Raw genomic sequence first — 13,054 nt, 5'->3', positions numbered from 1 at the left:
CTATTATTCTTGAGTTCACAAATGCTCTCATTCCCAACCCTGTCTCAATCTGTGTCTGTGCTTGGCCAAAGAAAGATGAATGACGTCTGATCATACACACATTAGCCAACCCTCCTTGAGTGTTTATTCTATGCAAGGTGACACACTAACACACCATAGTCTAGCCCTCTTCCTCAGCAGCCATCCTAACAGTCCTAGAAAGGTAGGTGTCATCCTAACCTGGCCTCTCAGAGCTCAGGCAAAGCTAATAACCCGAGTACACAGGCTAGGGAGCGGCTTGCTTGGGCTTGGCACCAGAGCTGCCAATCCCACAGCCACCACAGCCACCCACGTGCTGCCTGCTCATGAACTTGTCTCCATGACTCCCAAAGCCCAGCCGGAGCAGAGACATTCACACAAGCAGAGGCAAAGACCAATCAGCTAGCTGGACGCCCAGTGCTCATGCCTATAATCCTAGCTACTCAGGAGGCTGAGATCTGAGGATCCTGGTTCAAAGCCAGCCTGGGCAGGAAAGTCTATGAGACTCTTATCTCCAATGAACCACTAGAAAACCGGAAGTGGTGCTGTGGCTCAGGTGGTAGAATGATTGCGTTGAGCTGAAGAGCTGAGGGACAACGCCCAGGCCCCGAGTTCAAGACCTCTGACACACACACCCACAAAATCAGCTCACGGTGGCTACCCTGGCTGACAGCACAGACAGCATAGGTGTTGGCGAGCCTGCCACTGCCCAGCAGATCTTCGCACAGCAGCCCTACCTGTGATGTTGACCAGGACGCTGCTGACCTTGGATATGCGGCTCGATTCTACCTTGCATGTGTAGTTACCGTTGTCTTCCACCATGGCCATGACTGAGTACTCGGCCTCGCTGCCCTCTTTGGTGGTGGCCACGATCTCCTTGTCCTTCTGAATGATGATTTCCGGGAATTTGTGGGCCAGGTGCGTCACCTGAATGGTGCATTTGATGTGAACCTGGTCACCTTCTGTGATCACCCCTGGGGGGCTGATGTGGAACTTGGGAGTAGAGAAGGATTCTACAAGAAAACAAGACAAGCTGGTTTCAGCGTGTCAAGCCTGGGCCCTGATTTATTTTGTTTGTTTGTTTCTTGCTGGTTTTGCTGCTCCCCTTTTCCCAGTCTATGTCTCCCCAATTAACAACTCCTCCATCTTTTGTCCAGCGCTGGGGGGGGGGTTCCAGCCTGTAATCTTAGCTATTCAGGAGGCTTGAGATCTGAGCATTGTGGTTTGAAGCCAGCTGCCTGGACAGACAAATCTGATTCAGCAGTACAAAAGCTAAAGGTAGAGGTATGGTTCAAGTGGTAGAGCACCAGCCTTGAGCTTTGTTAACTCAAGGGAGGGGGAGAGGCTTCGACTTTAAGCTTGACTACCACCACACAAACAAAGCTCTCAACTCCTTTCTTTTTTTTCTTCGTGTGAGTTCCTTTCCTTTTGGCTCAATTGTGTATCTTGAGCCATTTTTCTTTTCTCTTTGTGTGTGTGAGGGAGAGAGAAGTGGGGTGGGGGAGGGGAATAGACAGGATTGAATTCAGAGGAAAGGCCGAGTCCCTCTCCAATTCTAGCGCTTTCTCCCTCTCCCCAACCCCACAGCACGAAGAAGAGCGAGAAGAAGAGCAGGCTCCTGACCCGTCACGGTGACCAGTTCACTCCTGATAGAGTCCGAAGTCTGCACGGGGAACCCAGACATGATCCTCGCTTGACAACGAAACACTAAAACGTGATCCTGCTCCTCGATGGAGAAGTTCAGTGTCACAAAATTCTGGTTCTGAGACGTCTTCTCTCTTCTCTGCTTGACAAGTTTGGTATCGAGTTCAACTTTTTCAATGGTGAAATGCATTGGTGGCTTTTCCTCTGGGACAGAACAGCCGACGGCCACCACCCCGCCTTCGATCACCTCCTTTTTATCCAGGATCACCTGGGGACTGGACACGCCTTGGGAGGAAGAGAAGGACCAGTGAGTAGCAGGTGGAGCTAGTGGCACAGCCATGGTTGTCGCTGACCCTTTGAGGATTCTTTCTTCCTCTCAGGTAGTCACTGACCTGTATGAAATAAGCCACACCTGTAATCCTAGCCACTCAGGAGGCTGAGATCTGAGGATCCTAGTTGGAAGCCAGCCCAGACAGGAAAGTCCTGGAGACTCTTTATTTCCAATTAGTCAGGGGGAAAAAAAAAAGCCAGAAATAGAGGTATAGCTCAGGCGGTAGAGTGCTAGCCTTGAATGAAAAAGCTACGTGAGGATGCAAGGCCCTGAGTTCAAACTCCAGCACTGGCACAAATATATATATATTTATGTATATGTATATACATATATATATATACATACACACACATATATAATATAAAATATATTCAAGGCATGGTAGGTATTTTCCAGTTTATAACCCCTGGTATGGTCAGATCCTCAACTGATCCAGTTTAAAGAAAATAAAAACGTCCCCCACAGTATAACCCCTGTTTTCACGATATTTGATGTGGGAATAATTTGTGGCGGGGAAGGGAGAAAACAAATTGCTTAGATAGGGATACAGGTGGACCCATTGCAACAATGAGATGTACAAGACGTTATGTCAAAAAACAAACTTTGTCTGGGGTGGGGGTTGGGTAGGAAGGGGGAAGGGGGGGCGCGGGGGAGATGGGAAGGGATGGGAAGGGGAAACAAAGGAGGAGGCAACAATGCTTGATAAGAAATGTACTCATTATCTTGTCCATGTAATTGTAACCCCTCTGTACAGTATTTTCACAATAAAATAATAATAAAAAGAAAAGAAAAACCCCAACAACATCCAGGACTTAGTGAATTTACGGTTATTGTCATTTATAGAACAGCAACCACAGGTCTGAGTTGGCTTTAACTTAGTCCATGGACATCTACTGTGTACTCAGAGCCAGTTTCTTTGCTCAGGATGTAACTTTCACAGTGTGGAAGAGCGCAGATGTGAGAGTACACTCATGCGTTCTTAATGACAGGACATGTTCTGCTAAGTGACTTTATTTATGGGGGAGGAGGGCAGTCCTGAGCTTGAACTCAGGGCCTGGGCACTGTCCCTGAGCTGCTTCTTTTGCTCAAGTCTAGCACTCTACCACTTGAGCCACAGCACCATTTCCAGTTTTTCCTGTGTATGTGGTACTGAGGAATCAAACCCAGGGCTTCATGAATGCTAGGCAAGCACTCTACCATTAAGCCACCTTCCCAGTCCTGCTAAGAGACTTTGTTGTGTGAATACAATGTTTTTATCCAAAACTACAGTGGCACTGCCATACTAGATGATACAGTATTACAGGACCATCTCGGACACGGATAACGTTGATTGAAGCGACATCCATCGCTGCATGATCATAATTGTTGTATAACACATAGTGTGACACCTTTTAACTCTCTCTGTAACTCCCAGAGCTGGGTGCCTTGTTATAATTATCTACTAGTGAAGATTCTGAAGGTTAGAATGGTTAAAAGACTAAGGAACCCAGATAGAGAGACAGAAGAATCCAGTGACTTAGCAACTTTTGCTATGTGGCTTTTCTGCAAAGAAAATCCTATTGCAGGGGCTGGGAAGGTGGTTCCGTGGTAGAGCGTATGCCTTGCATGCATGAGGCCCTGGGTTCAATTCCTCAGCACCACAGAAGTGAAATGAAAAAAGCCAGAAGTGGCGCTGTGGCTCAAGTGGTAGAGCGCTAGCCTTGAGCTGAAGAACTGAGGCCCAGAGTTCAGGCCAGACGACTGGACCCAAAAAAAAAAAAAAAAAAAATCCTATTGCAGTTGGGCGTCGGTGGCTCACACCTGTGATCCTAGCTACTCAAGAAACTGAGATCTGAGGATTGCAGTTCAAAGCAGGCTGGGCAGGAAAGTCTCTAGACTCATTTCCACTCACCTTCTACCACCAGCCGGTACTCCTGCGTGGTTTTCTCCTTGTTATTCAGAAGCACGGTGCACTTGTACGTCCCTGCGTTATGGACTCGCGCTCTGGGGATGAAGAAACTCTCGGTGGTCTGGGAAGAGGAGACGTTGTGCAGCATCACGTCTTCCTTGTAGAAGAGCACCGAGTGCTGGGGTCTGACGGCCGCGGTGGTACTAATGTCCACCACGCACTGCAGGGTCACGTTCTGCCCGTTACGCACCGTCCAGTTGGGCAGGCTGTTCATGTGGACACTGTTGATGGTGAATGCTACATGCAAACGGAAGGAGGGCAGACATACCTGTTACCTTAGCAACAGCATCATCCTGGTGACCGTCAATGTGTGTGTCCATACTGGAGCTTGAACTCAGGGCTTTGTGCTCTTTTTTGGCTTTTCTGGCTCAAGGTTGGCACTCTACCATCTGAGTATATCTTCAGTCCCCTCCCTGGTACTTTTCTTTTGTGGGTGGGTGCCAGTCCTTCGGCTTGAACTCAGGGCCTAGGGCACTGTCCTTTAATGTTTTCTGCCCAAGTCTAGCAATCTACCAGTAGAGCCACACCTCTGGTGGTGTTGGTAGGTAATTGGAAATAAGAGTCTCCTACTCAGGTTGGCTTTCAACTGAGATCCTCAGATCTCAGCCTCCTGAGTAGCTGGGGTTAGAGGCGTGAGCCACCAGCGCCCGGCTCCCTCCCTGGTGCTTTTATCTTGAAGGAGCACCAAGCCAAGGTGACACCGGTGAGTGGTGGGGTCCTTTAAGCTGCCTCCAATTATGTGCACGCGTTTTGTTTTTCTTTTCTTTCTGGAATGAGGTCCCCAGCATTACTGACAGAGCACTAAAAGATTCCAGACTTGTGCTAAAGGACAGGATTCAGAAAACCCAGAGAGGTGAGATTTTTTTTTTTTTTTGCCAGTCCTGGGGCTTGAACTCAGGGTCTGGGCGCTGTCCCTGAGCTTCTTTGGCTCAAGGCTAATGCTCTAGCGCTTGGGCCACAGCGCCACTTCTGGCTTTTTCTGCCTATGTGGTGCTGAGGACTCGAAGCCCGGGCTTCATGCATACTAGGCAAGCAATCTACCACTAGGCCAATCCCCAGCTTGTCAAGCGGGAAAGAAAAAGATTAGTGGAGAAGGAATCAAAGTCAAAAGGGGATATCCAAAATCTAAAACCAGGGGATCTAGCTCCCTCCATCTCGGGACCATCAGCCCGCAGGTCCCTGGGGAGAGCAGGCGTGTGACTCAGCTGGCCACCTGGCTCTCAACCCAGAAATGACTCAGAAAGAAGAAGAAGGGGGGGAGAGGAGGGGAAGACAAGGAGGGGCCATCTACTATTGTCAGGAAAATGACAGGGTCCCACAAAGCATGGAGTCCCTGATGCATTTCTTTCTGTGTTTAACAAACATGCCAACCCCTGTTCTGCTCACGTTCTCATTCCCAAGACAGCCAGGCCAGGTGCTGTACTTCCCGGGGAAATGGAAATCACCCCTGCTGTCCAAGACCCCCTGGGCCAGTGGAGATCCAGATTGCTATCGATCAACCAAGTCAGAGACCCTGAAGACAAGTGTTGCCCACGAGAGACCCAGGACAGTGGGAAGGAAATGTCCCCCAGATGGAGAACAGCATGTTCCAAGGCACTGGGGCATGAGGACTTGATACAGTTCAGGTACAAACAGTTCCCGAGAGGCAGAGCGTGCGGCTGGGGAGGAGGCAGGCTGGGGGAATAGTGCCAAAGGGGAAAGTCAGGCCTGCCACGTGGGCAAGCTGGGTCACGTGGGTCTTTGGGAGGGGGCAAGATATCCAAGATACTAGTCAGTGTTTAGAAAGACCACTGCGACCAGGCACCAGTAGCACACTCCTGTAATCCTAACTACTCAGGAGGTTGAGATCTGAGGATCATGGTTCAAAACCAGCCTGGACAAGAAAGGTCATGAGACGCTGATCGCCAATGAACCACCAAAAGGCTGGAAGTGGAGCCGTGGTTCAAGTGGCAGAGTGCTGGCTTGGGGGAGGGGTGAAGCCCAGGGACAGCGCCCAGGCCCTGAGTTCAAGCCCCAGGACAAAAGGCCGCTGTGACACAAGATCAAGGCCAGGGAACAGACCCAGGGTAGAGGGGTTCAGGTGAAAAACGGATGTGCTCAGGCAGGAGGGCCAGGGAACTCAAAAGGATTTGTTTTGGGGTCAAAGGCAACATTCTACACTTAGATGATGCAGATGGTTTACTGCATTTATTATATGCTTTGTTTTTTTTTGGGGGGGGTGTCCTAGAGCTTGAACGTGGAGCCTGGATTCTAACCCTGAGCTCTTTTTGCTCAAGGCTTTGAGCCACAGCTCCACTTCCAGTTTTCTGGGGGTTCGTTGGAGGTAAGAGCATCACAGACTTTCCTGCCTGGGCTGCCTTTGAAATGCGATTCTCAGATCAGATCTCAGCCTCCTGAGTAGCTGGGATTACAGGTGTGAGCCACTGGTGCCCAGCTACGCTTTGTATTATTTGGATTTCACCACAATTTAAAAAAAGCAAGAACTTGACTGGCTCTGAGGTTGAAGAAGTGGAACAGAAGATTCTTGAGTGGTTCTCAGGAAGCAGCCAGTGCCGTGAGCTGCAACGGAGAACGCCAGAGAAAGACGAGGGAGGAAGACGGAGTTTCGGGGCCTGGGCCAGGCTGAGGGAGGAGCCCTGAGGACAAGAGGGAAGACGGCTTTGGGCCTGGGGTTGTGTCTGAGGTTTGGCTGTGAGGCCGGAGCTGGACTCAGAGCACCAGGACAATCAGGAGGGAGAGAAGAGTTGGAACCCAGAGACAATCAGAGGCCGGAGCCTGCAGAGCCAGGTTCAAACCCAGGAAAGCCAATCTGCCCTGGGGAAGAGGGCAAATGTAGTAAAAGATTTCAATTGTTGCCGGACACCAGCAGCTCACGCCTGTCATCCCAGCTTCTCAGGAGGCTGAGATCTAAGGATCGCAGCTCAAAGCCAGCCCAGGCAGGAAAGTCTGTAAGACTCTTATCTCCATTGAACCCCCAGAAAACCGGAAATGACGCTGTGGCTCAATGATAGAGCACTAGCCTTGAGCTGAAGAGCTGAGGGACAGCGCCCAGGCCCAGAGTTCAAGCCTCACGACCGACAATGAAAAACAAGAAAGAAAAGAAAAATTGGAGGGAATGGGTTGTTTGTATGTGACTTTTTCTTTTTCCTGAAACAAACAAACAAATAAGAAGTTACCAGCTAGGTGCCAGTGGCTCCCGCCTCTAATTCTAGCTACTCAGGAGGCTGAGATCTGAGGATCATGGTTCAAAACCAGCCTAGGTGGGAAAGTCCATGAGATTTTTTTTTTTTTCCTAATGTCCAATAAATGACTCAGAAAACTCCAGAAACGGAGCTGTGGCTTACGTGGGAGAGCGCTAGCCTTGAGCACAAAGAACCACAGAGGCAGCACCCAGGCTCTGAGTTCAAGTCCCAGGACCAGAAAAAAAAAAAACCAAAAAACAAGTTATTCACTGGGCTTTAGACTAGAGTGAGAGGCCAGGGCGGGGCTATGGGTCCAGGCAGAGGTCCAGATGCTGCTAGTGGAGTGACACCGGAGGGAGGGAAGGAAGGAGGGAGGGAGGGAGGGAGGGAGGGAGGGATGGGCCAAGGCCCTGGTACTGGGGCAGGCGCTAATCAGCCACCAGGGTGGACACTGCGCTGAAGCCTGGAGGGAAGCCGAGAGGATGGGTGGGGAGCCAGATAAGCCAGCAGCCCAGGCCCGGCCCGCGCCCAGCAGGAAGTCCAGGGAGTTCCCTCCAGACGCCTGTTTTCTAGGTGCAGATGAAACGGAAGTCATCTCCTGAAGGGAGGTGCATGGCCTTTGGGCAAGAGCTAGCGGGATCCCCGAAGGCCTGGGAGAGGAAGGGGCCTCAGCCTCACTCACCTTGAGCTGAAGAGCTGAGGGACAGCGCCCAGGCCCAGAGTTCAAGCCCCATGACCAACAACAACAACAAAAAAAAGATGGGGTGCAGGCTGGAGTAGACAGAATATTTCAGGGGCCACGGCTGGAAGGGTGGGCAGGAAGGGGTGGGCAATATCATCATCATTCACTACCCACTGTCCGAAGAACAGCTCAGCCTCCACCCCCACCCCCACCGCCAATCCACATTTTACAGCTGGAACAAAACCAGGTAAAGATGCGTCTCAGGCTTGGTAGCACACGCCTGTAATCCCATCTCCTAGAAAGGCTGAGGAGGGAGGATCCTGAGCTGGGGCTAGCCTGGGTTAATGAGAGAAACAACATCTGGGCGGTGTCCAGACCCAAGTGCAGATTTGGGGTCGCGGAAGTCCTGCTCCCCTGGCCGGCAGTGGCATGGGCAAGCCCATCTTCCTTGGGGCTCGGGTGACACCATCAAACAGGTGATTTGAAGATGATGGCTATCTTGTCTGGGGGTCAGAATGGCCAAGGAAGCAGGGCGCGTGGGCCTGGGGACCCCCACCCACCGGCGACTTGAGTAGCCACACCAGCTCTTCCCCACTGGGGCCACCGCCATAGGACTCCACTCAGCCGGCACCGGGCAGCTATCAGCCTCCAGAGAGCTGGACAACGTGTCCAGCTGCCCGATTCTGAAGAGGGATTGAATTCTGCAGGTGCTCCACCCAGTTCACAGCCCCAGACCCAGCTAAGCTCCCTCACCCAGGGACTCCCCCCCCCCCATGTCAAGATGGAGCTCCTAGATCAGCCTGTAAATAGCATGTAACCAGACCGCAGACAGTTGGGTGGCTCACGCCTGTAATCTCTACTCAGGAGGCTGAGAGGTGAGGATGGCAGTTCAATGCCAGCTCCAGCAGATAAGTCTGTGTAATTTGTATCTCCAGTGAAGCAGCAAAAAGCCAAGTGGAAGTGTGGCTCAAGTGGTAAAGCATTAGCTTTGAGCTGGGCGCGGCGGGGGGGGGGGGGTGTCTCACACCTGTAATCGTAGCTGCTCAGGAGGCTGAGCTCTGAGGATCGCGGTTCAAAGCCAGCCAGGGCAGGAAAGTCCATGCGACTCTTATCTCCAATAAACCACTAGAAAGCCAGAAGTAGCACTGTGGCTCAAGTGGTAGAGCGCTCGCCTTGAGCTGAAGAGCGCAGGGACAGCGCCCAAGCCCAGAGTTCAAGCCCCATGACCGACAAAAAAACAAACAAGCAAACAAGCATTAGCTTTGTGTAGAAAAGCTAAAGGGAAGCTATCTGACTCTGAGTTCAAGCCACAATACCGGCACACGTGTGCAAGAGCCTGCACACACGTGCACATACATGCATGCACACGCACGTAGCAGCTCTGTTCCCAGTGTGCCCGCCCAAAATATTGTAGATATCATTACAGCCTCATAGGTGGATGGAAAACTAGATCCACAATTTTTTTTAAATCATTTAAGAGAAAAAGAAAAGTTGAGATACCAATTTAAACTTTGTTCTGTCTTTCCCAGGCTAATAAGTTGACCGTATCTTAATTGTGAATTAAAACAAGTAAGAGAGGCCAGGTTGTCAGTGGCTCGTGTCTAGAATTCTAGCTATTCAGGAAGCTGAGATTTGAAGATCAAAGTTTGAGACTCTTATCTCCAGTTAACCACCAGAAAATCAGAAGTAGAGCCTGGTTCTAAGTGGTACAGCACTAGCCTTGAGCAAAAGAGCTCAAGGACAACCAGACCAAGACCACCAAACAGAAAAAGAGTAACCACCACCACAACCACCAAACCCAAGAAAGAGGAATATCAGAAACAGAAATAAAAACAAGCAATTGGGGAAAGAGCAGGGCGAGAAAACCAGCAATTTATCTTAGCACAACCTCAAGCAAATGATAGAACCACTTTTTTTTTTTTTAAACCACCTCCCCAATTCTAACAAACCACAATCCACCAAATTAGAAAATGGACATCGGAAAACACATGCTCCTAAAATGCACTGATTGAAAAAAGAAAGTTGGTTCACAACGAAAGTTTTGGTCTAAGACCTTCTGGAATAATTGTCCTCAGTTGTTCAAACTCAACCCCCAAACCATTTGATATGAGTAGAGAATGACCGAGAGGACGTGGTGGAGAGCAGACAGAAGTGTGTGGTTCACTTACAGTTTTCTCTCCCCTGGAAGCCGGGACCTGGAAGAGACAGAAGGAATCTGTTGATTTCACACACTTCGGTTCTCAGGAAGGGACAGTGAGCCGGGAAGAGGAGGCACTCACAGCGCAGCAACGCCAGCAGGACGAGAAGCCACATCTTGTGCCCTGGTCCGAGCCCAGCCGCCTCCTCCCAGCGAAGCCTGAAGGACACAGTCAGTTCTGCCTCTGGGCCATGCGTTGGGGACAGGGGACACTTCCCACAGATGAGAAACCTGCTCGGGGAACAACACTGGCCGCTCTGGTAACTCCTGCAGAGGCTGCCGCAGAGACTGGCTCTGGAGAGCTGGTCAGGTAATGGCGGCCATTTCTGGAAACTCAGAGAACAATGAGGCCTGGGCTGATCTGATATCTCCTCAGGAAATGACTGGACTTCCTGAGGGATCACTGAATGCAGTCACTTTGGGGGTGGCTGCCAGTTGGGAGGGGAGGTGACAGTTGCCTGCCTCCACGTTCTTGAGCCTCTTTTCTGCTTCACCTGGGTTTGGGGTCCCCTTCTCCAGACAAGGGTGCATTTTTTTCTCCCCTCACCAGCTTCTATGCAAAACATGTTTCCCAATAGACACCCAGAAAGGTCCATTTTCCTAAGATATCCCCGCCTCCCCTCCCCCCCTTCCCCACCCCCTGCCCAAAGGGACTCGGTTCTCACCACATAAATCTGGGCCTTTGCCTGACCCCAGCTGGCTTTAGGAAGAATTGCAAGATGTGTCCCAAGAACCCCCCAGGGGGATTCTGACCTTGGAATGCAATGAAATAAAGGCCGCTGCTGGGCGCTGGTGGCGCACGCCTGTCATCCTAGCTACTCCGGAGGCTGAGATCTGAGGATCACAATTCAAAGCCAGCTTGGGCAGCCAGCTTGGGCAGGAACGTCCCTGAGATTCTTATCTCCAATGATCCACCAGAAAACCAAACCGGAAGTGGCTCTGTGGCTCAAGTGGTAGAGTGCTCACCTTGAGCTAAAGAGCTGAGAGACAGCGCCCAGGCCCAGAGTTCAAACGCATGACTTATGATAAATTAAATAAATAAATAAATAAGGGCTGCTCTGCTGGGATTACAGATGTGTAGCACCACTCCCCACTGCTAAAGTATAAATGTGGGTTCTTTCGTTTCTCTTGGAAACCCTGCCATCGATTCCCCCTAGCCCTCTACAAAACATTCATCACCAGGGCCCTAAGCTTACCTTTCTAGCTGGGACTCGAACCACTTCCTTCTGTGTCCTACACTTCGTTAGAAGACAGTGGAACCTAAACAACTCCATTTCACTTAAGACGCCCATCTCAGTTCTGCAACTTAACCCTTGACCCACTTCAGCCCCAATGCCTGGAATTACGAGATCTGAAATTCCAGAACAGCTCCTCCTAGGGTCTGGTGACCATTACATAAACCAGGTACGTCAGCCCCCTTGATCTAACCAACAACTTGTTTCTGGTCCTTTCCCGCTTTGTAGTGTGCCAATCATATACAGTTGTTTTATGCTTTTCCCATGGTAGTGATTTGTTACAAGAAGTTATGTATGCAAAGCCCCTGTCTTCCCTAAAAAAAGTGTATAAAAAGTGCTGTGACCATGGGCTCGGGGCCTCTCAGCGTCATGGCTGCTGCATGCATGCGGGGAACCAAGCTCGAGCTTGCAATCAAGACTCCTTTGCTTTTACATTGGTGTCGGTCTCTGGTGGTCTTTTGGATAAGGATTTCCAAATTCGGCTTTGCAACAGTAGTTCCCAGAATGCGTCATGTGTCTGGGCCTTTCTCAGAGCCATTCCCCTGCCTCTCTTTCTTGTAGATGGATTGCTACACGCTTCCTAACTTTTTGAGGCATTGACTGACTCCTCTAGAAACTTCCCTGGTCTTCCCAGGGGGAGACTGAGCTGCCCCCTTCACACCAGCCCCCCTAAATCCCCCAGCTTCCATATTCTTTCTCCCTCCTGCTGCCAGTGAGGAGCAGTGGTCCCTGGACACTGGACACTCGTCTAGACGAGGACTGTGATCGCAAGGCTGGAGGTCACCGTGCTGGGATTGGAGGGCGCCATATTGTTTGTGAAATGCCAGCCTCTAGGACTTGGAGGGGATCAAGGAAGACACATTTATTTCAGCTAAGGACCATGGGAACCAGACTCTAATACCTCAGGACAAAACCCACCAAAGTACTGGCTTCCAAGGACTGCAACTCCCGGTTGTGACCCACCAGCCCCGGTTCAGTGGCGGTTTGAGAACTGTGCTCTTCCAGAGTAACGCAGGCTCCCACCGGTAACCCTAGCTCCTCCCGAGGCTGAGAGCTGAGGATCACCACTGGGCACCAGACCAGGCAGAGATTTTTTTTATATATATATCTCAATTAACCAGTGAAAAGCCAGAAGTGGAGGTGTAGGTCAAGAATACCACCTTGGAGTGGCTGATTCATTGTAATTTCTCTTTTTTCCTCCTCCCTCCCTCTCTTCTCCCTCCCTCCCTTCCTTCCTTCCTCCCTTTCTCCCTTCCTTCTTTCCTTGTCCATTTTGGAAGAACTGGCATCTTAACAATATTTGTATTTTCATCCATGAACATGGTATATCTCTTCAGGTCTTTTGGTCTTGTCTTCCTGTCAGTAAAGTGTGTACTTTTTCATTATAGAACCTTTTTCTGTGTGTGTGCCAGTTCTGGGTCTTGAACTCAGGGCCTGGGTGTTGTCCTTAAGCTTTTGTGCTCAAGACTAGTGTTCTATCACTTGAGCCACAGTGCCATTTCCAGCTTTTTGGTAGTTAATTGGAGAGAAGAGTCTCATGGACTTTCCTGCGTGGGCTGGCTTTGAACTGGGATCTTCAGATCTCAGCCCTGTGAGTAGCTGGGATTACAGGTATGAGCCAAGAGACTTTGGCTACTCTTGCTATATCAGAGCAGCAAGAATGACAATAATAATAATACCAATGCCAGAAAATTATTTTGTCCTCACCCTACCTTCTAGGCTTTCTATCTGAAACTAAATAAACATGGCTAAAACAGGAGGAAGCCCTAATTGGTTTATCAGAAGTTCATGGGGATTTTATGCTGCCAGGAACGACT

At 50.2% G+C, this 13,054-nt stretch overlaps 1 protein-coding gene across 7 annotated transcripts in view; it reads right to left on the bottom strand.

Moving 5' to 3' along the window:
- The window catches only part of Pecam1 (platelet and endothelial cell adhesion molecule 1), a 49,279-nt gene extending 38,934 nt beyond the window's left edge, over positions 1 to 10,345 (bottom strand). For 6 of the 7 annotated variants that reach the window (XR_006151422.1, XM_042702711.1, XM_042702714.1 and 3 more), the window contains exons 1-5: positions 10,085 to 10,344; positions 9,974 to 10,000; positions 3,885 to 4,178; positions 1,642 to 1,947; positions 756 to 1,031 (exon numbers count right to left, since the gene is read on the bottom strand). Coding sequence is in view for 6 of the 7 variants with exons in the window: in XM_042702711.1 (XP_042558645.1) it covers positions 756 to 1,031; positions 1,642 to 1,947; positions 3,885 to 4,178; positions 9,974 to 10,000; positions 10,085 to 10,118 (937 nt within the window). In the remaining variant the exon portion in view is untranslated. Of the gene's footprint in view, positions 1 to 755; positions 1,032 to 1,641; positions 1,948 to 3,884; positions 4,179 to 9,973; positions 10,001 to 10,084 lie in introns of all 7 variants that reach the window. The other variant, XM_042702715.1, reaches the window with a different exon arrangement.
- Positions 10,346 to 13,054: the final 2,709 nt, after the last annotated feature.

This window comes from Dipodomys spectabilis, unplaced genomic scaffold (assembly GCF_019054845.1).
Source record: "Dipodomys spectabilis isolate Male_0828 unplaced genomic scaffold, ASM1905484v1 ptg000329l, whole genome shotgun sequence".
Classification (NCBI taxonomy): domain Eukaryota; kingdom Metazoa; phylum Chordata; class Mammalia; order Rodentia; family Heteromyidae; genus Dipodomys; species Dipodomys spectabilis.
This window is presented reverse-complemented; position numbering and strand designations above follow the sequence as displayed.